The 23,518-nt window shown below is 34.9% G+C and overlaps 1 protein-coding gene across 1 annotated transcript in view; it reads left to right on the forward strand.

Moving 5' to 3' along the window:
- The window catches only part of CFAP47 (cilia and flagella associated protein 47), a 271,684-nt gene that overhangs the window by 20,923 nt on the left and 227,243 nt on the right, over positions 1–23,518 (forward strand). Inside the window, exons 16-26 of the mRNA XM_029964748.1 lie at positions 105–321; positions 1,005–1,249; positions 1,982–2,112; positions 3,188–3,310; positions 4,683–4,814; positions 5,999–6,076; positions 6,607–6,751; positions 8,258–8,352; positions 15,826–15,979; positions 18,887–18,987; positions 20,188–20,347. Of these exons, the coding sequence (XP_029820608.1) occupies positions 105–321; positions 1,005–1,249; positions 1,982–2,112; positions 3,188–3,310; positions 4,683–4,814; positions 5,999–6,076; positions 6,607–6,751; positions 8,258–8,352; positions 15,826–15,979; positions 18,887–18,987; positions 20,188–20,347 (1,581 nt within the window). The remainder of the gene's footprint in view (positions 1–104; positions 322–1,004; positions 1,250–1,981; positions 2,113–3,187; positions 3,311–4,682; positions 4,815–5,998; positions 6,077–6,606; positions 6,752–8,257; positions 8,353–15,825; positions 15,980–18,886; positions 18,988–20,187; positions 20,348–23,518) is intronic.

Below are 23,518 nucleotides of genomic sequence, written 5' to 3' on the forward strand. Positions count from 1 at the left end.
TTTGTAATTTGAGGAACTAAAATGTTTTGATCATAATATTTTAGTAGTTATGTTTACTTACATTAACTTTTTTTATTGAAGATCTTATTTCTTATATATTTCAGGTCCTTCTACTATAGATTTTGGTGATGTCTGTGTGTATTCTACAACAACCAAAGAACTGTACATCATCAATAACTTGTTAGTCCATATATGGATACAAATTGAGATTGAAATTGAGGAATTGCAGGAGACATCTCCATTGTCTCAAGTGGTGCCTCCTCTTACAAAGACTCACGTTCCAATTGTATTTGAGACAATCACTCCTGGAAGCTTCAAAAGGTAAGTTTTTTTTATTTTTCTTGATTTATACATTTTCTTGGCAGTAGTACAATACAAAAAAATCACTGGCTGGTTTAAACAAAGTGTAATGATAATTGTTAATGGTGTGCACTCATTTATTTGCAATAATTAATAATGATTATTAATTATTTTTTTTAATTAATAATTGCATCAGTCCAATAATTAATGTAGTTTTATGTTGCAAAATTTTCCAAAGAAAAACATGTCCTGTGGAAAACCCATATAACTACAGGTATATCAGGGAAGAAAGTTTACTGTGACAGTGTATTTGCTAGGATTAATTTTTATGGAGAGTACCGTGCTCTTTCCAGCATAGTGTTCATCACTGCATCTATGCTAAGATCTTTTGATGCAGCTCATGGGAAAATGTATAGGCAAACTGTATCTGTTTTCCAGCCCTCTGGTATGAACTCTCACTTTACTCATATTATTAAAATGACTGTATGAGGCTGATCATCCTTTGGGATGACCATCACTTTGGGTATGATTTAAGTAGCATGCAAAACAAGGACAACATTTTTTCTCTTGTCAGTCTTTGTTGTGTGTTCACACTCAATTCTTTTGTTAAATATTTTCTTGCTAATGGTTATATTTCACATACATTTTAGTCCAACATAATAAATGCATAAAAATATTGAGAAATGTATATTTTTATGTTGCAGATCTTTTGCTTACAAGATAAACAACCAACACCCTGGGCATGTGCTGGTAGTTGCAAATGCTGTGCCTATTGAACTTGAGCTGTCTACAAGGGAACTGATTTTAAATCCTGTTCCTGGCTGCCTAGCAGGGACAGAGTTTAGAGCAACCGTCAGGGTCTGCAATCCCAGAAACCATCCAGCTGCATTTATTTGGAAACCTGTGATTACAGATAGAAAACCTGCATTTTCTATACGGCCTGCCAGAGGTATACTATGCAAATACAGTGTGTGTGTATGTGTCTTAAATGTCAACAGTGTTAAATAAAACAAACATTTATCTGATGCTATATACTGTATTTTTAGACTTAGATCAATGTATCCCAAAACTAGAATCAGATCACAGTGTTATTATGACAGCAGCACTCCCTGTATAAGCCCTACCCTGAATACATTCATGAGACTTTAGGTTTTACCTTCTTTCCTTTGGAAAAATAGCATTCTGCAGGAGTATGTTGGATCTCTGTTATTAAAGAAGTAACTGCTGACTGAATTGGCATTATACAGTTCAGTCAAGATTTGACTTGCTGTGTTCTGATTCTTCAGAGAAGATATTTCTGCTAATACAAGTTCAGACTCCAAGCAAGAAAATGTATATGGTCTTTTCCAAAGTTGTTATTCTACAAGAAGGATAGTCTGTTCTTTTATTTTTATTTTTAATGTTGACTATTAAATTAATTCATGACTAAAAAACACCAGTGAACTTTGAATGTGTTTTACTGCAGGATACTAATAAACTGATTATGCAATTGTCATGAGAATTCAGAAACTAATTTTACTTATTTCATCATTCTGTTCAACACCTAAGAAATGTAGGCTTAGTCTTCAGTAATAGGAGGTCATTTCACTTTAATGTACTTAAGTTATTTCTAATTTTACAATGAAATTTGATAATTGCACATGTGTATGCTATAATATGTAAATTATGTACATGTATTTAGGGCTTGTGGAGGCCTATAGTGATCTGGAGTGTGAAGTTGTTTGGCGTTCAGGGTTCAACTCTCCAGAAGAAGGAGAATTCATCTTGTGTGTGCGCAAAGGAAATGAAATTAAGTTGAAATGTTTTGCAAAGGTAATAATTTATACAGCAACTTTAGAGAAGAAAAATGCATTTTTTTTAAAGCAAGTGATGCCTTAAATATATTTATATTATCATGTATTAAAAATATTTTCATATGGCTTCTATTTGACGTGTTTAACAAAAAAATATGCTACAAAGACATGATGGAGAAGGCAAGGAAAAGACAATTTGCCTTTTTCTTACTTTTTATGATGTACCTATTTTGGCATCATAGCTTAGTGGTTCTTATATATTATGAGATAATTATTGGTTTTGACTTGCTTAGTTTAACTAAACAAAGGTTGAGAGGTGATATGACAGTTCTTTAGATATATATTAATGGGTTAAAAATCAAAGTGCGTGTGGGAAGGTGTATTTCAGAGTTTCAGGGTAACAACAGGCTCTAGTGTAATTTTGTATAGTTATTTGAACATGGTATTTGAGAATCAATGTTCTGGATAGTCTTCTAAGCAGTGACATTCACCTTAGGTTAGTCATTTGTTCTCTTACCTTACATGCTAGGGAGTAAGAAAGTTGTCTATTTCTTTTCACTGTATTCTATTGGCTACATGCTCTAGGACTTCCATTGGAAGCCAAGAAAACTTTACCCTTCTTTGTGATGAGCCTGTTTTCATTTTTTTTTTTTCCAGTAGTTTTTTAATTTTTTTTCTTCCTCTTGTTTTGAAGCCTTGGAAATTGCCATATGTAAACCAGGATGTGTATAAATTAGAATATTGGCATTTCTACTGCTATTAATATCTCTGAAGTATCTTGTTCTGATCACACATTTGAAATTAATGGAGCTTGTACTGTTAAGTTTAATTAAAAGATTTTTGTTTGTCTTGAAGTTAGACCAGAAATATCTGTGGGGTTGGGTCTGTTTAATTTGAATCTAGATGAGTTTGGTACATTGATTAAATCTTGTCTCACATTTAAGCTTTGTTTATCTATCTGAATACTTGTAATTTATGCATTTTTACAAGTATATTAGCTCTTGATGTAATAAAAAATAGGCTGAATTATTTATTTGTACTTAGAAATATGTTATAGAGTTCACCTGTTTTATCTTTTTTTTCTTTGTTAATAGCTTGGTGCTACTAAAGTTCAGTTTGTGACACAAAATATATCCTTCATTCATAGTCCAATGGGTTTGTCTACTTGTAAGACAGCCATTCTTCAAAACACAGGACGCAACCATGCATACTTCCAAGTAAGCTAAAACTATTTCTAGCACATTTAATTCCTTGAGGTGAAGAGCAGAAGGGAGTTTGTTTTATCAGATCATGTTATGGTGTTGTGTTCTCGGTTATTAAATATGCACCTACTTAAGTTTTTGTCTGGTTTTCTAAAGAAACAAGATTTGTGTGAACAGGAATTCTGTCCCTCTGTGAAATGTGATGGACCAACAGACAGGCAAAGTGGTGATGGCCTAAACGATTCTGGCAGCTTCATGAGAACCAATAGTGAGGGTGGAACCCCATACTGGTGTACTGGTGGAAAGACAGTTACAGCTTGGATGTTTCCAGATGTTGAGACACAGAGCAAACTGGCTGGTCACCCTATCCATGCTGCCTGCCCAGTCAGTGCATCCCAGACCAGTCACAGCACATGATTACTTTTTTAGACTAACACCTGAGAGGAAGATGTGTGATGAATTGGATACGGGATGAGATGGATGCCAGAATGGGTAAAGACATGATACAGAACTAATAGGCAACTTAACCTCATTAATTCTCCTGATCACAGGATAATTGCTGTATTTATTTTGTGAAGCAAAATAATTTTTATTGAAATCCTAAGAGTTTTTGTTTCTTCATTATAATGATACTAAGAAACATTTTATTTTGATTCATACCATATTTCTCTGTTTATCAACTGAGCGTCAAATAACAAGTATTATTACTACACTCTTGGAGGATGGGCCTGAAAGAATAAAATCAGCATAGCCAGTAAGGCAAAAAAATATACCCAGGCTTTTTAGCCTCCACAATTATTCTTAAGCCAAGAGATGCTTGGTTGGTCTTGGTCATTATCACTTTTCAAAGCTACACTTTAAAAAGTTTTCTGTTTGGAGTGCATTAGAAGAGAACAAATTCTATTTTGTCTTTACTAACTGTGGGTAAACTGAATATTTACTTCTCATATTATTACTGAGCTGTAGAGGATTGGGTTTCTGTGTCCTATCTTCTTACTGTGAATGTCAAAAAAGAAGTGATGAATTTATTTGTCACTGAAAAAAAATTACGTAGAATGTTTTGAAGACTTGCTGGATAGCAAGTGTTAATTTTAATAGCTTAACGAAAACAACCTGAAAACCAGAATGATAAGTTTCCAGTTGGTGGGCAAAGAGTAATTCATAGTAGAAACTGAGAGTCATCTTTAGAAATCTGCTATTTTATTTTGTTAACCTGCATTTTTCCCCAAACTTCTAAGTCCAAATTAGCATTATGTGCTATGAAGGTTCTCCTTGTAAGAATATAAAATCTTTAAGATGGATATATTGGTATAAATAAAACAACACCCACCAAAACAAACAAACCCAAACACCTTTTTCAGTCCGTTTCTTGTTTGTGTTTGCGAAGGTTCGTGATCCAAACCCGGTGCCTGGAATGACCATCACCCCCTCACAAGGAGTGCTGCCTGTGGGAGGCACCACTGATCTCAAAATCTCCTTCACTCCAAATGCAAACATGACTTTTGATAAGAATGTGGAGGTACTCAAAACTGGAAGGACTTTGTCTTTTGATTGTTAAGCTGTGTGTTCATGTATGTACATTTTTATGTATTTCGTGGATTTTATCTCCAGTGTTCTAACACTTTTCAAGGTATTCCTGCAGCAGATGATAACTGCTATAACCTATTCTGTTGTTTTGTCTCAGTCCTGCTAAGAAATATCAAAACAGCCTCTCAGTTTGAGCTGATTCATACTATACTACTGACAAGCTGTTGAAACTAACATAGGAAATAATATAGACATATTGCAGTTTTTGTAATTCATAGAGGGGAAGGATTGGAATACTCCAGTGTCTTTCATTTCTTTACTTCTTTTTGTGGTCTTTTCAGAGATGGATCTTCTAGTAGATTTGATTTGATAATAGGCATACAATAAGCATTTAATCATATTTTGTTTTCTATGTACCTACTTCCTGAGTTTGTCCTTGTTCAGATAAGTGAGGTTGGGAAAAAGGATGCTATCAAGGGCTTGAGCTTTGTTACTTTTTCTGACACTGATCTTGGATTCACCATCTTCTGTGCCTGCATATATTATGCTTGTTAAACCTAGTATCTATTTATTTTTTCAATTTTTACAACAGATCTAGCACTCCTCAGAACAATTGTATCTACTTGCTACCAGCACCTCTGTCAAGCAGTTGTGTCATAGTATACATTCCACTCCTCACAGCTGCTGGATACAGCTTTCTCCTATTGGAAAAAACATGCTCATTCTAGTAATACAGCCTCCTGCAACATTATTTTTATCTGCAGAAGCAGGGAGGACTGATCTTTCTTAAAACTTTGGGTTGGTTTTTTTAGTTTGTTTGTCTGTTTTTGTGTTTTTAATTGACAGCCAAATCTATCCCTGATGTGGAATGACACAAAGATATGATTTGAAGCCACATAACACTGGAATCTGTTAACGTATGTTCTAGAAAACAAAGGCATGTTTTTTACCTCCTCATATTTCCATAGCAGAAATGCATTATATTATAAAAGCAGAGTTATTTTCATATTTTCATTACAATTTATACTGAATGTCTCTCTCCACTCTGTATCTGTGGGGGTAGGGTTGCTTTGGTTTTTTGTGTTAAACTTTTTTTCATGTAATTGTGAAAGATTTGGTGAGATAGTTCTGTTAAAATGACCTTGTCAGCAATCTCACTGTTGTCCATTCTCTTAGGTAGAAGTGCGAAGTGCAGGAGCACAAGTGCTTAGGGTTAATGGATTTGTAGAGGTCGCTGAAATAAGCATGAGTGTGGTAAGTATGAGGAAATTGTAGCAATTGGTAAGATTGATTAAGTGTTTTGCTTTATCTAGGTGTCAAAGTGGCTCCTCCCTACTTCATATTTGTCATTTTTTTCCTATACTAACTTCCCGAGAGAATCATCAAGGAGAACTTAGGAAGAGATATTACAAACCAAATGTACATATAACAGTTGCACTAAATGATAGCTGACAGCTTTAGCTTTTGAACTTGTTAAAAGGGAGAAGTTTTCTTAAGCTAGTTATAGCAAAGAGCGAAATAAAGGAAAAAATAATCCATTGATCTGTTTACTGAATGATGAAAACTTTCCTGATGGTGTAACTGGACTTAATATTGAATTCTAAACTCTTGTACTTTGTGTCCTAAAAAGATTTTAATGATATGGGTTATGCAAGACTATTGATTAACCAATACTGTTATTGTGTTATAAATTGTGGATCTTGCACAGTTATATTTTTTCACATTATGTTCAGTTATAAACTTGACTTCACAGTGGTTTGACCCATTTTTCTTTAAACTTACAGGAGCGAGTGGACTTTGGTGGCGTTTATGTTGGTGCTACAAGTTCAATTCCATTTTTGCTGCAGAACAAAGGACAATCACGTACCAGAGTGGAGTTTGATTTTTCTAAGAATAAGGATTTTAAACTGGATACTAATGACCATTCAGGTATTTGCCTTTGCTGTATCAGAATTTTTGTTAAATAAAGAACGGGTAATACTAAGGGAAAATCTGTCAGGCTATTTCTGGTAGACAAATTTTCTCAGATGAGAAAACCTAAAGCAATTATTTTAAAAGTGTTGCCTAATATAAATTAAGAGGAGACATTTTGGTTTGCCTGCAAAATGACATTTGCCAAAAATAAGTATTTGCAAAATGTCAGGTTGCCTGTAGGTTTTTCCCCCTTTTTTCTGCTATAGTTGCTAACGTATAACAAATAAAAAAGTTTGAGTACCCTCTCACCAGTTAAAATAAATAAAAAAAAAGAAAATCCAAACAAACAAAGCCAAACAACTATATTCATTTCCTATTCATGGACTCATGCCCACTGTTTTGACAATGTTTACCCTTCAATTAATTCACCATCAGTATAAGTCCAGACTTTTCTTTTTCCTGAAGGCACAGGGTGCCTGCAGGTTAATCACAGGACCTCTGTTCTACACAATGCCCAACTCAGAATGACATTGGGCCAATATGTGGAATGTTATTGCTATTCTTTTTTTCTGGGTAGAACTAGTGCAGATTCTTATCCTTTACTTGTTGTTCCACAACCCTTTCCTACTTCAGTCATGGCATCTCCTTTGCTGTTCCAACATCATTATTCACAAGAGAATTTTGCAGCTTGAGCCTGCAAACTCAGGAAATAAGGGCTCTGCAAGACAGTATTATAAAATATAGTTGTATCTTTATGTTGAACTATATGTGGATGATGACAAAAAATGATCTGACAAGGAGAGCGAGATTTTCTTATCATGTGGTGCATTTAAAAGGGAAGGGAAGGGGAGGGCTCTTCGTCAGTCACCTTAATTTGGAAAAGAGCTGTAGGACTTTTTACAACAGGCAAGTAACCAGCATGGGAATAGACTCGTTGCACATGATTTCTTTATCAGAGTTTGTGTTTGAAATCGAATGGTGAATACTGATCCAAGTGTTCCCGGATGAATACCGGTCTGGAAGGAATGTTATGTTTTTTGTTAGAAACCCATGCTTCTGCCAGTGTCTTCAAACAGGACATGAAAATCTGAAAAATGAAGCAAGCCTTATTGGTAAACCTCTGTGTTGTAGATTATACCTAAAAGTCATTTTAAAAAAACAGTGTCAGCCAACTATTTTTCTCCCTGTAGTATTAGTTTTCATTATATAATTAACTATTTTTGCCTTACACTTTTATTCAAAGGTAAATGACACTGTTTTGGTTTTGACTTTTATTTCCTCTCAAATATTGTGTTCTCCCAAGTCAGTAACTTCAGTCAAAGTTGCTGGTGATTGATACTTCTCAAAATTACCTCCAGAATCCTTATGAGAGATACTATATTCCTTTGTAACTTTGTGAGAAATGTTTACCATACAAATATTTACTTTATGTTGGAAATCACTTCGAAGTACTGCAACTATTACAAAGTTGATATTTCCTGCACTAACATCTGTAATTTGATTCTGAATTTCATTTGGCAGTGATTGAGTGCTGTTCTTCAAAGCCTTATTTGTATTCAGTTAACTTAAAGGAGGAGTCTGCTTTGGAATGCTTCTTGACCTTTGTGCCAAAAGAGGTAGGTTTATGGGACAGTGGTGATCATGTTAATTAAAGTCATGCTCTGTGATATTTCTGTGGTGGGGGAATAGAGACTTTAGATGCCCATTTTAGTGTGTGCAATAGTTTTATAATTAGTAACCCAGTTCTTAAGATAAATAACCTCTTAAATATTAATTTAAATGTTTTACATAGGCAAAGAATATACACTTTATCACTGACTTAAAAATGGTGTCATTTTATACTGAAATGTCTTACCACACATTCATTAAATCATTCAACAGACCTGCAGCCATTTTCTTTTGTGCAGCTGTTCGGGCTTTAACTCTCAGATGACCAAGGAGCTTGAAAAGTAGAGGAGTTTTACATGTCATAAAGATTGGCAAAGTTGCTTTCTGATCAAGCTATTTGAGGGGAAAACCATGAGACTTTGAGTTAGTTTTACATTAGGAAATCAGCATTTTATTGGCAGTAACTGTCAGTAGAGAATGCTGTAGCAAATTTTAAACCTAAACGTGTTGAAAAATGCTTTAGAAATGGAGAGTTTTGGGTTTCCACATATTTGGAGAACAACAAACTGAAAGAAAACTTAATCTTTAATATCATGCATGAGAACAAGCAACTGGGACTCACTTCTATAGCATATAAACCTGTTGCATTATCTGCATTTTTACCTTAGAAAAAAAAATGACTGAGACAACACACCTTGAAAGGGTCAACAGTATTCTATTTTAACCCCCTCCCCTTCCCATCACGTTCCCCATCTTCCCAGTACTTCAGTATAGAGGAAATTCCTTCGTTCAAAGCATCATTCAAATAATATTTGCGTTTTATAAACGGTGTCTGGTAACACTGTGATTTTCTTCTGTGTACACATGGAAGCTATTGTGAATAACTGATGGGGTGAGTTTATAGCACATACACTACTCTGAAATGATTTTTGCTGACAGAACATGAGTCAATAGATTCATAAAAAATTCCTTCTGTAGTATAGCAGGCCTTGAGGTTAAGGGAGAAGCAGCAGTTGTCGTATCTTTAAGTATCTTAACAGTTCTGATGCAACACTCATAAGCAAGATGGTCAGAATTAAACTAGATACAGGAAGTATGTAATTGTTTGCAAAATGGTACGTACAGAATATTATCAATGACCTATAGTCAAGCTGGAAAGAAACTCAGCAAGGGAAAATGCTGACATTTTCATTTAAATAGGAAGGGTCAATAATAGAAATGCAAGAGTAGATGATAATGTTGGAGTAATTTTCCTGGGGCATCTTATACCTCATAGCCAACTACTAAGTGTTGCTGTAGGTAAATGTCTTTATTTCAGTTTTCCCTTCACCTGCTCACAGTCCTTCTGTCTCCCTTTGCTCCTGGGGCTGGGTAAGCTGGGTGCCACCAGGGCTTCCCTTCTGCTTCCAGTGTATTATTGCCTGCCTGTCAGGGGGCAGTTTCTTGCAAGGTAAGACATGCCCAAGGACACTTAGAGCTCACAGCCCACTGGTACTTACAAATGAGCATCACTGAGTTAGTGCAGCACTGTGGTAGCTGGCAGCAAGAGCACTGACTAGTGTTAAATGAAGTTGCCCAGTATGAGGTGACTATAGGAAGCATCTGGAAGTGCATGTACCCCCCAGGATGCTGTAGCTTTTCCTTTACTTAACTCCTGCAAAGCAGAATACTAATAAAAAGCATAGTTCTGTTAAAGAAGTGGTCCAGGTATCAGCATCTCTTATTGTGATCAGAAACTGTCAGAAATTACTGATTCTTAAACATTCCCCTTTGTATCTCAGTTCTTTACCATTCTACCTCATCTACCTCATCTCCTTTTCTCACCAGATTTCTTCCTTCTCTTTCCTGACTTTCCAGTCTTGAAAAAAAACTCTAATCTCTCTAGTTTGAGCTTCCCCTATTCAGGTTTCATGGTTCCAAGTGCTATTTCCTGCCTCTGCACTTGAACAGCTGTTTCTCTGATCTCATCACTTTTTTTTTAACAACTACTCTTACCCAGCTTACCTCCCAGCTGCTACAAACCTTCTGTATCCCATCAGGTTGCATTCTTTTCTGTCTGCCTTCTGGTTTTACTAAAACTTCCTGCTGTTGTAGTCATTACTGACAACTATACCCTATAAACCAACAAAAACCCCACTATACTGATGTTACTGGTAAGAAAGTAGAGACATGAATTTAGGAAAAGTTAGAAAAAAATAACTCAGAAGCTTTGCTAAAAAAAAAAAAAAATCAAACCCCCATGAAATTATTTTAGTGTAGTTTAAAAATTTATTAAAATGACTTGAATTATTGATGTAAGGTTTTAAGTAATTTAGTCTTGAATGCAATCTTGAATTCTCCTGCTAAAAATCAACTAGGCAGTAGCTTTTATTCAAAACTCAAAAACCTTCAGATCAACAAATGAAGTTAATATAAAGGAACTCTGAATAGCTCCTGCAGTTCTCACTAAAATGGAGAATGTACTAATACATGTGAAATCAAAAGATGCTCTTAGAGATGAAGTGTCTTGGCATGCTTAAAAAATAGATCTTAAAAAATTCTGAGACAATTTCTTCAATATTCTAAGTGTTAAATGGAGTCAATGCATTATAGATGAGGCTGGGATGCTACTCAGACACAGCATGGCTGTGCCTCCCTGTTATTCCAGTGTCTCAGAAGGTGTTGGAGGTGACAGGGCTCTCTGCCTCAGTGGTGAGAGTTTAACCTTGGTGTTTGTTGGCTGTGAAAGTCAGAGCTGTCAACGAAAGCAGGATACAAAATAAATATATAAATAGGTAAGCTAGCCAATACATTTGAATATCCTATTTATATGCAGGTTGTGTGCTTCTTTCTTCTCTGTTCTGATATAACTTTATTTGAGAGATACTTCAGTTATGTTTTAATTTTTTTTTTCACTGAAGTATAAGGAGGTTCAGCCACCTGAACATGAGATTGGCTACGCTGGGTTCTCATTTCAGAGTACAAAAAACCTCAAACAAACCAAACAAAAAATACCAACAACCCACGACTATCTGGCCAAGGATGTGTTGTAGCTTCCTCCTCCCTATCCAGATCCAGAGCTAAACATCATGACTAATCATATTATTTAATTACGGATTTCTGTCAGTGACTACTTTGGAACTGAATTTTAAATCATACTGTCCATAAAGCATGGAAACCTGGCTTTTCTGACCATGGCTCTCCTGCAAGTTACCTGTGCAGGTAGCATTGGGGAGCACCTCATTCCTTTAGTTTTGTGTGAGGGAAGCAGACAGCACGTGGTCACTTTAAAGATTGGCTTATCTTTGTTCCTCAAGTGCTGCTGTGCTTCTCCAGGCAGGATGATCCCCCTGCAGCAGTGTCCTGCATGGTCTGCTAAGGAAAGCAAAGTGCAGGAGTGTACTGCTTCAAAATGACTTTTTTTTTTTTTTTTTTAAACTCTGCTGGAAAATAACAAATTCCAGCATCTTGGAAAAAAGACAAAATGCACAGCTGTGTAATAATGAAGCCTATGAGGGCCTTTGATTGAGATAAATAGAGCAAGTCACACCTGTCAGAGCTTATTGCCTAAGCTTGTGCTGGAGAAGTGACAGGTGTTTTGGTGGGGTGTTTTTGTCCTTTTAAATGACTTTTTTTTTTTTTTCTTAATGAAAGAACAGATTTGTGGTATAAGAAATGAATTCTATGGAAAATCTGCAGCTGTGGAATTACAGGGTATTGCCGGTGTGTCATCTTTGACCACATACAAGGGGAAGATTTAGTTTTATTTCAGGGTTTTGAGTGATGACTTTGAACATCAGTTACATTATTCATTGTGGAAGCTGCTTATCTCTGATAGAAACCTGGGGAACTTAGGCTGCATGAAAGATTTCAGTATGGTTTAAGGAAAAGCTGATGTTAAATCTGAGGGAAGTCTGGGAATGTATACTGGATTCAGTTGCAGGACATAAATCTTTGGTTTTGCAATTAGGTTTAAATTTGAATCAAACCGCTTTTATCTAACGTATGTTAGATTTTCTCTCCTTATATCACTGCTGAATTTGTATGTTGTTAGTGGTATAAATAAATAAACTTTAGAGTCAGCCTTTACACAAATGCTTCAAGATCTTCGAACAATCTGCATGTTATTATATGATAAATACAAGAATATTATCTTTCACAGATGTTTTAATTTTATTTTACGTAAACTAATAAATTAGCTTACTGATTTACTTGCAATTTCCTGTGAAGTTGTACTGTGAAAGAAAGTACTGTAATTTTAAGAGGTTGTCATATATTCTTTATGCTAAATAAAGTATATAAATCCTGGATTTGACAGCAAATTTTTTTTTCAACCTTGAGAATATATGTTCTATTGGAATTATGGTTAGAAAGTTGTATTTTAGGCCTTATGCATATGTCATTACACTAGAGTACTTAGTAAAGACGAAAATTAGGTAACCACTTTGGAAGTGTTTTCTGAAAATAACCTCATTGTTTTTTCTACCCTCAACTTGACAACTGTGCTTGAGTTTATTTATTTTTTATCCATGAATTTTATACAAAATACTGTTTTGCTTGTCATGTTTTCTGAGGTTGTGTTACCCCTTTTTGTTTCTTTCCTTATACCAAGTATTTAGGATCGAGGCAGGAAACCATTCAGCCATGTTTATTCTCCAGTGTTGGGCTTAGAGCTACCACACTCTTGGTATCAAACCTATATCATAAATTCAAATATATTTTGGAAGCAGAACTTTCCTGATCAGATAGATTCCTTGAAATCAATAAGTTTTATTTGGTTAGTAATTCTAGCAAAAAAATTTGAAGGTATTTTAAAGTACCATCTAAATAAAACTTTTACAGGGACATGAGTTTATTTAAAGAATTGTAACTTCTGGTGGCAGCCTAACCAAGCATCCTTTTTCTGGCATCCTTTGGAGATGTTCTATGTGAACATGTAGCAAACGGCTCCTTTGTCTCACGTGACTGGCCTTTCTAAAGTTTCTTTTGAAGTATTTTAGTTGCTAAGACTACCACTTTGTAGATGATGCCTCCTTTCCAAACAACATGCATAATTAGTGTACATCAGGACAGGAAAAATGTCTCTTATAATGACAAACAAACATGAGTGTTTGTGAAAGAACTCTCCCTAGGCTACTTGCTTCCTGCCTCTCCTGTATTCTCTGGTGTATGAAGTTAAATGCAGCTTCAGGAAAATATCCCAATAGATAAGTAACTATAAAGTATTCATAGATTATCTAAAAAGCAAGTGCAAATCCAGTAATAGTCTAAGGATTTATTATTTTAAATATTGTAATTAGTTTTTTAATTATATAATCTTATAAAAGAATTTTCTGTTATGATGTTGGAGAAATGAAAAATGAATCATAAATGAAAAAGAAACATAATGATTCTACTTGCAAAGTGAAGTCCTAATAATTGAAATTAATTTTTAATTCTGTTTCAGCAATGTGTGTATGTGTACGAATTACAATATTATTTCTGGTTATATAGTTTTTAAAGGATTTTTCATTTGTAATATAGGTTAGCTAATGTGCAGCTAATTAGGCAAAGATATATGTGAATAAAATAAAAGCTATGATTTGTTCTCAATTATGTAAATACATTTCTATGAGCTGTATTGGCTCTGAGTTTGCACCATTGGACTTCATAGCCAGTGTAGGTTTTCAGTGAACATCAGGCTCTGCGTGTAGTGAATTGAGGGTCTTGCACATACTTGCTTTTGTTTGCCAATTCCTGCCAAATAAAAAACTTGTTGCATAGTAAGACTAAACCAAATTTTCCTTATAGTTGGGATGAAAAGCAAGTTTCGAATAGCTGCTTTGAGAGAGGGACAAAAGGATTCCACCTTCTGTTGTCTGACCTAACCATACCAGCGTTGATGAAGAGCAATTGCAGTTCTAGACTGCACTCTTTTGCATAGCCAGTGCTACTGTAATATCTGTTGCAGACTAAGCCTCTTAATCTTGCCAAAGTTTAAACATTCAGTGTAATTACAAGAACATATTTTGAAGGTGTAACTTGATGGAGATACTAATAATAGAAGAGTAAATCAAATCAGGAGATTTTTACTCAATCTTGATTTATGACATATCTCGAGCATTAGTTACTAAGAAATCTTAAATGGCATCCCCCATGTTAACTTTGAAAAGCCAATTCTATGTTTCTAAATCTAATCTTTATCAGATTTGAAGTATCAATATAAACCAAGAGACTGTGGCTACAAAAACTTGCCCTCATCCTATGCCTTCCTTTAGCTACGTACAAATAGACAAAATGTTCCACAAGGCTCAGCACACATCTCGCTCACCAGGAGTGAGTAACTGTGTGTTACAAACCCTGCTGGAACTCCACACACTTCAAGTGCTGTGTGCTTGCTTCTCAATATCTAAGCTCTGTGTTGATTCTGTTACAGATGGATATGTGCCTCATGTCCTGGCTTAGGACAGTTTTGTTTTTCTTTCCTATCATTTATGAATTCTACTTGCTACCACAGCTGTGAAAGTGAAGAGTGATACACTATTTTCTGCAGTTTTTGAAAGCTTTTAAACAATTCACTAATTCTTTATACAGCTGGTTTTACTGCATCTTTTTAGACAACATGAAGATTTTGTAGGCCTGAGTCCTTTCTGGAGATTTTAGTAGCCTTCAAGGTGAAAACAGAATTCGAAGGACTCTTAACAGTGGTTTCAATGCAGAAGTTTTGGTTTTTTCTTCTGTTACCTTTGTTATGGTTGTCTGTGCCTTTTGTCTGGAGCACATATTACTTTAGTGCATTGATCCTTGGAAAGACAGAGCAAGAGGCAAGAAGTGGCTCTTTGAAAGGGCATTGTGAAATAAATTTGGCCTCTTGGAAGCACTGTCTGTCAAAATAGAGGATTCTGTACAAAACAAGTTCTAAACCCCGCTTACTTGAGGATGTGATTGCACAGATAAAATGAGGATCAAAATCGCTGGAATTTACACACCTAGAATTCAGTGGCATTTAATGACAAAGGTTTTAAGACTACTTTTTTTACCCCACAGTTTCTCAGTTTTAACTCATGCTCCACCTTGATCTCAGAGCCCATTTTGTTTATGCTGGGTATACCATAATGGTTGACCTTTTATCTTCCTTCTTTGAGAAAGGCTTCCATAGCTTATGTAGCTTTGTTTTCTCTCCTCTTTGCTCAAGCTTCTGCACTGGGGCCACTGCTCCAATCTTTTTTCACTCAGGTGAGTGACTGGAGTGGAACACAACACTGTGATTTACCAGAAGCTTTGTCTGTAGTTTTGCTCATAACCCTGATACAGTTTTCTCCTCAGGATGGGGGAAAAAATGCCTGGGTCCTGCTTGCTTAGAGTGTTGATTCTCAGTGCTAATAAATGATCATCCTATTAATATCACGATCAGGTCCTAAATTAATTTCTATAATTCTGCTGAAAGAGTAAACCACTCATGGTTCAAGAAGTACCTATATTTTCTTTGGGAATGTGTCCACAATGATATTTTTTTCCTTTAGGTGGCAGCATATCACTTCACTCTTCCAGTTACTACTCCTCAGGCTGACTCTTCACTTACAACTTTGGTTGTATCTTCGAGTAACATCCTTCCTCCTCAGCCCCCTGCAGCGAAGCTCCCTGGGGCTCCTCCACGCTGTATAATTAAGGCAATTGGTAGGTAAACTGGGGGCTTAAAGAGCTGGTGGATACATATATTTGTAGAGATATCTTTGCTTGTATTCTAGTTGCAGAGAATTGCTACTTAATTGGAATTTGGTGGATAATTGTATAATTTATACATTTCTCGGAAACTTGCAAAATTTTCAAATTTTGACTTGTATTTTTACATACATGTAAAGCTGAACTTTCTATGCATAATTATGACACACTGAGAAAATATTTTTACATAGCCATTTGCCTTATGTAGAAATTAGTTTACCAAAACTCATTTTTGTGTCTACTCCTGCATTAGTATTTCTAGACTTCATTGTGCAAATCCCAATATTTACAGCAGTTCATCTGAAATTGTAGAAAAGTACTATGACAGTCATACTATTTTTCTGTCTTATCCTGTCAAAACCAGGATCTCTAGCTGTATTTGAAACTCCTTTAAAATGCCCCTGAATGGCTCTGATCCCATCTGTCCTGTCAGAGGTTGTTAATGGCCAAAGTTATGGGCCATTTGCCTGCAGCAAGAGATTGATATCTCAAATGATTCTTCGGTGCTTTTCTTAGAAATAATTTGTGGTTCTCTTTATTTTCCTGTCTGATTCTTATAGTCATGTAGACCTATAAATTGTGAACATTTGAATACATTGGCTTCCTTCATCTTAGCTTTTAATCTATAGTCACTGTTTATTTGAGATGAGACTCAAGTACCGATCTTCCAGGAACGATGTTTGCGTAATGTTTAAACCTTTTGGGAGCACTGAAGGAGGCTTGGCCAATTAAATGCATAAAATTGGCTTTAGGTTTTATCTATATTTAGGTTCTTTTTTTTTGTTGTTTGTTTTTCTCTCTAGGGCTTTAACCTAAGTCTTACTTTTGAGACCTTTTAAAGTATCAAAGAACTCTGAGAGACCTGCTTTAGATCCTGTCATAGAAGTAAATTCACATTAAATGTTTCTAAATATATTTAGTTTAGGAACATATAGAGTAAAGGTGAAGGTACATGTGTATATGAGATTACTAGGAAGCACTTCTTTAAGTAAAAATATGAGTCAAAGTGACAAATTTCTAGTGCAAAAGTGATTTATGTAACATGAAGAAAAAATTTTTTTCATTTTTCCTTTTTTTGTGGAATAATGAATAGATACAATCACTAAGGCTCATGAATAAATAACCATCTTATCTAAATTTTATCACAAATTTGTGCTTCTGTGATGTAGAATTTATTCAACATACCAGTATAGGCCAGCAACAAGTAATAATAGTATAAAAGAGAATATGTAATACTTCCAATTTTAAGAAATACCTGAAAAAATGAAGTGTGACTTCTGTTTAAATTTGAGTATTAGAATTACATTCTTAATGGGAATTTTGATGGTCTAGGAGGAGGGAGAGAAGTCTAAATAAATGGATCTTGATCACTCAGTGTTTCAGATAATCATTTGGATGCAGGCAGCTAGCCAAGTTATTTCAATGTTAAAAAAGAACTTCATAATTTGATTACATTCCGACAACTTAAAAATTATATCATTGATTCATTTCAGATTATCACTTTAAGAGCTAGAACTTAGTAAGATGCATCTTGTGAGTTCTAAGTTTTGATTTGACAAATAGGCCTAATTCTTACTGCTAGATGCTTTATGGCACATTTGTTTTCTGCTCTTACAATTGTTATTCCCTGTGACAGTTTTTGTGGTTGACCAGGATTCAGACTGCACAGGACAGTGTGGTTGACACTTTAATCAATAGCTTATATCTGATGTTTGTACTCAAGATTATTCAACCCAGTCTTTTAACTTCAGTGTAGTCAATATGTTTTCAATCCATCATGAATATTTTTTTAATTTTTTTTTTAAAAGTAAAGTTTGTAGACTGTTTCAGCACCTGGAAAGGAGGGCAGGTCTCTTACTTAAATACTTGTAAGACTTTTCCCTTGGAGACTGCTTATAGGTATGTAAGAAAGCACTGAAAGAGAAAAAACAAACCAGGACAGAAAACTCAACTGGAAAAGTCTCAAGTCTAATCTCTCTCTGATACAAAGGAAAAAGATGTATTATCAATATAATGGACTCATGTGAGCTGAAATTTGTTTTAATAATCCATCTCAAAATTTTGTTTTGGCTGGGGAGATAATCTCCCTCATAGTGTTTGTCTTGCTGCATTCTCCTTGTACAGGGGTTTTGATGAGAGTTGAGGACTTTGTGAGTGGCACAGTTGCATATTGGTGGAAGCATTCCAGCAGATTACGTTCCTATTTTGAAACAATATTACTTTATAGAGTTTATATGCCTGTGCTCTGGAGAAATACAGATTGTATTGCTGTTTACATAATGTGTTATATGCGATTAGGAAATTCTTTGGGTTTTTTAGGGGGAGAAGAGAATTGATCAACACTGGGCATAGAGCAAACTTGCAGATTTTGATAAGAGGATACTGTGTGCTTCCAGTGTTGTTTCCAAGAATCAAAAAGAAGCTATGGGAACATATACCTTTGGGTTTTTTTTTAAATTCTCACTTTAAACTCCATCCTTGGTGACAGTTTTTTTGTTGCAGCTGTATGAAATTAAGAGAAATGCTGTTCTTTAGGAAATCTTTCAAGTCTTTTCTGATGATTACTGTCAGAAATGTGAATGCATTCATCTGCAGTAGGAAGATCATGTGGCTCTCTTTATATGAAGGAGACATGCTATAAGTCTGGTAGATATAAAATGTAAATAATTTTAATGTGACTAAAGAATAAGACAAAGTTAAATTACAGTAATTATATCTATAGTATAGGAACAACAAAAAGAAAAACAAGGGGAGAAACTTTTGTGTTAAACATGTGCAAAAACAATGATTTTATGAAGGGAATTTGAGGAAATATTTGTCAAATAATGCTGTATAAACATCTTAAATTGTTTTTTCCAACAGCACTTAATTCACTAGTGAAGTTCTCCTCAATGAAACTTAAATTTGAACAACATTCAAGTGACATGAATTTCGGTATTGCTGATGAGAGAGTGACTTCTCAGGTACGTAATCACAGGTGTTGTAGTTATTCTTGGCTATAGCTTTTAATTAACCAAAAATGACTGGGAAAAGAATACAGTTTTGGAACACAAAATACATTTGTGTTCCAAATATATGGTTTAAATATTTTAAAGTTTTCCGTTGTGATTTTGCTCAGTTTTTGTGTTTGTCTTTTAATCGCTATAAATTTTTCCAAAACTCAAACTTGGGCTTGTCCTGATTCTGATAATATGAGAAAGCTTGGGCACCATGAGAAATTAGCCATTAATTGTGTAAGAAATAGCTTAGTTCTGAAGATTTTCTGCTTCTGCTTATACTAGTAAACTAGACAGTGGTGGTGCCAGAATGCAATCGATGATGTTCCATGCAGTGAAATTGCTGTCCCAGTACATTGTATGGTGCTGATCTGTGAAAACTGACACCCTCCCCAAAAATTCCTGCTCATGATTTAGGGCTTAATAGGGAAAAATCACTAAATAGGATATTTGGAACACAGAGAATTTCTATGAATGTAAAACATACCATAACATAATTTATTGTTTCTAATTCCCGAGGGCTTTGCTTGGAAATCATAAAAAATTATTTTTGGCAATGATGGAAACACTTGAAATGCTTTTTCAAGTGCCCTCAGAAAACAATGATAATACAAAGTCAAGACATTTTCCTAGCTAGGGATGTTTTGGGAGCTGAAAAATAACTCTGAGATAAAGGAATTTAGATGGGTTTTTAAAATTTATTTCTACTGTTTTCTTACTGAATTGAAAGAAGAGGATTTGAAAATGTATTCTAAACTTCTTTTGTTTTCAATGTCTCCACCTGTAAATCTAAATGTGAGCCACGGAGTTTAGTGCTTGCTGTGTTTCATTTGTATCAGGAAAAAGTCCTCAGTTCTGTTTGGCTAAGCACTCCCACTGTGATGCTTTGATCTATTTACCTCACATAAATGAAGTTTTTCCATTCTGGAAGGAAAGTATTGCTCTTTATGAATGTGGTGAGTGACTGGAAAGCATCTAGGCTGTGCAGATAGGCATACTCATCTTTGCAGATACAATAAACTGGGCTCTTCATTGCTTTCTAGGGGTCTCTTGCTTTCTTTTTGATGTGTTTGCAGAAAGAATGCTTAGGATAGAATGTGAAAAGTGTCATGGTGTTTACTGTTTTCCCTCTTTCAACCTGTATGCCTTTTCTGCAAATATTTACAGGACCTTGACCTGAAGAATATCTCAAGGCATCCATTGGCATGGAAATTGAATTGTGATGATGCAGACAAAAATATAGAATATGGTGTTTTCGACTTTAGTCTGCAGGCTGGATCTCTTGATCCAGGTGGCAAAGTCAGTATAGCTGTATCATTCTGCCCTCGTAAGTAATTTTATGAATTCTTATACAGACCTTTCATAGGTATGTTTAAATGAGTTTATATGATGAATTCGATACTAGGACTTGTTTTAATCACTTAAGGTTTGTTGTAGTTCTGAGAAAACAAGACAGCTGCAGACCTAACAAAAAGCATGGAATAACTTCTTTTGAAATCGTATTATTTGAAAAGTCTGGTTTGCACACATAAAACATCAAAAGCTGGAGTAGCTGTACCATTTTCAGTACTGCTCCTTCATCTTCATTTAGGTTGACTGACTTAGGTACTAAAGCTTTCCAAGGGTACTTGGCAAGTATGTGAACTTTTTTCTAAATAGCCATAATTTAGATAAGAATGGAAATTTTCTGTCTCAATGAGATAAAAAAAATCACTTAGCTATGATATTTTTTTGAGTAATCTGCTCAGGTAATGAATCCCTAAGTAAAAATATGTAAAAAAGATTTCTAACAAAACTTGGGAGCGTGAAGGAAGATGGTAATCAAGCACATATACCAGAAGAGGAATGACAGAATAGAAATATTAGGATTCTACCTTATTCACAGTCAAGTGTTTAGGGTAGAGAGTAATATACAAGATTCACAGAATTGTAGAATATAACACTGTATTTGAGCTGATAAAGCCCACCAGCATATGCAGCTGATGCCTACAGAACTCTGTCATTTTGGCAGTTTGAGTGGCCTACTTTTGGGGCCCCAGCATTCTCAGGGAAGAAAAGTTGTTTTGTCAGTTGGATCTGATCCTGAGTCGGCAAGGGAGCATTCCTGTCCTAAAGAAAGATGCTGTTGTTGTTCTTTATCATAATATTTAAATGTCTAACTTGCATTGTGTACAATTTAATATACCTATATTTTTCTTTGTTTATAAGAGTCTTGCAATGATTCTGTATGAGAAATTGAGAAGCCTGTTAAATGTTGCTCTGTAAATGTTGTGAATGTGCAAGAGCAATATTTAATTCCATATGTTGCTTGGAGTTGCTTGTGTATTGCAGACTGTGAAGCAGAGCACAGCATACAAATAAAAGCCAATATTTTTAATTACTGGATAAATTGCATATGTAAATTCAGATGTGTGTGTACATAAATATGACTGATAAATTATTGTAATTTGAAGTTATCTGTATTTTTTCTGTTCCCATATCTTTTGTTTATAGAAAATCATAAATAACTGTAAAAATCAATTACCCTCAGTTCAATGTTCTAAGTATTTTCCCATGATTTATAGCATACTTGTGCTATACCTTCAGTGAATATCATTAGTCTTTCTTGTAAGAGAACATTAGGTACATCAAAACCCACATGGGAGACCTAGTTAATGAATATAGTGTGCTAATCACCTTCATGGGATTCTACTGTAAAGTTGTAATATGTGGGGGTGAACAAACCTTAAAATGAACTTTGAAAGTGCATTAGAGTAATTTGTTTAACTATACTGCATCATCTGTAATAAAGTACAAAGTGCTACAGTAAGCTGCAGTGTTTAATCAAATGCAAGAGTTTATATAATGCATGGTAAGATGATGCTACCTGTTAAAAAAGTAAAACTGGAGATTCTCAAGAACTGAAGTAATACGATCCTCTTCTGCTGCTCTATATTATAATACATTAAAAGTAGATAAAAATTTTCACTATATCTTATTGTGATATGAAAAATATCTGCAGCACAGGAAGTTACAATAAACTCATGCTCTGGGATCCCTTGTGGAAATAGTCAAAAATAAACCTGTGAGTTACCAGGAGTTCAGAGCCTCTGAAGATATGATGATTATGTAATAGGTCCAAGTGACCTTCATCTTCTAGTGTTTGTTTGGTTTTTTTTTCTTTTTTTTGAACAGTTTCTGTGGAGAAATGATTAGTTTCCTTTTTTTTTCCCTTAGTTTTTTTGTAGGACTTACCTTTAAGTTTTAACTACTGGTGACTTTTCTGCTTTGAAGTCTGTATTTCAGTGTATGCAATTTTTTTCCATGGCACCTTTTTATGCTGGAGGGTTGTATATGTATTACAGCATGAATTATTGTAAAGTCCAAGGCAGCTAAACTAAAAATGTTTATTTAGGGGACAAGTGTAGGAACTGCATAACAATCTAATAAAAACTTAAGAGGGTGAGAAGGTGGTAATTTTATTTTCTTCTCACACAGTCTAAAAAAATCAAAACCTGTGCTACCGTTTTCTGGAGGGCAAAAAAATATAAGAAATATAGATCTATGCTGCTAGAGAGGAACAAGGAATATGGACATCCTCAAAGAAGTGACTGTTTAAACCAGTTTTTATGATAATTTAAAGTGTAACTGAAACAGGTAGAGTAAAAGGTGTGGGAACTTGAAATATTTCTCCTCTGAAAGCATGGGAGGTCAGCTTGCATATGTGTATAACTGACTTTCATCAGAAATATAATCTGTTTACTATTAACAAGGAATCTCCATGAAGAATGGTCCCCAGATAGCTGTGGAGTTAGGCACCCTGAACCGGACGGGCTTTCTAGTGCAAATTAGACTGAGAATGAAGCACCTAATGAATATATGCACATAAGTACTTCAAGAAGTTCTGTTCCTTTATTCAGTTTTTTCTAATGCTTATTTCCCCTAATAAATATATCTAGAAAAGACAAAGGGGACATTTCCCATATCATTGTACAGATTTAGTTAGCCCTTGGCAGATTTAGATTGGCAAATTCGTAAGTACCATCAAATCTCCCTACTGAAAACTTTCACATCCACTGGACTGCTTTTTTTTTGTCCTATAGAAATTAATGGTGGTATATCAGAATTGTAACAGCAGCACAAGCTTTGACAGTGGTCATTAAAGGTGTGAGTAGTAAAATAAATTCATGACTTCAGCTGTTAGTTCAGGACATAATTCTCATTAATTGCAAAGTAATTTGTTTAACAAGAAATATCCTGAAAACATTGGCCCTATGCCTTCCAAACTAATGAAAGTATCTTAATGAAATAATTCACTTTTTTTTTTGTCTTTGTGTGTGTTTAAAATGATCCCAATATTACAGTGTCCTGCTGTTTCTCACATAAGCAATAATTTATTTGTTTACGTGCTTATGAGAGACTGAAATGCTAATGGTTAATGCCTCTAACAATTGGCCATTTGCAAAACAATTGGCTGAGTTTGCACCCCCCAAGGAAAGGGGAGGAGGAGTGTTTTTGG

The sequence above is a fragment of the Manacus vitellinus genome, unplaced genomic scaffold, assembly GCF_001715985.3.
Source record: "Manacus vitellinus isolate BGI_N305 unplaced genomic scaffold, ASM171598v3 scaffold_7_pilon, whole genome shotgun sequence".
Classification (NCBI taxonomy): Eukaryota; Metazoa; Chordata; class Aves; order Passeriformes; family Pipridae; genus Manacus; species Manacus vitellinus.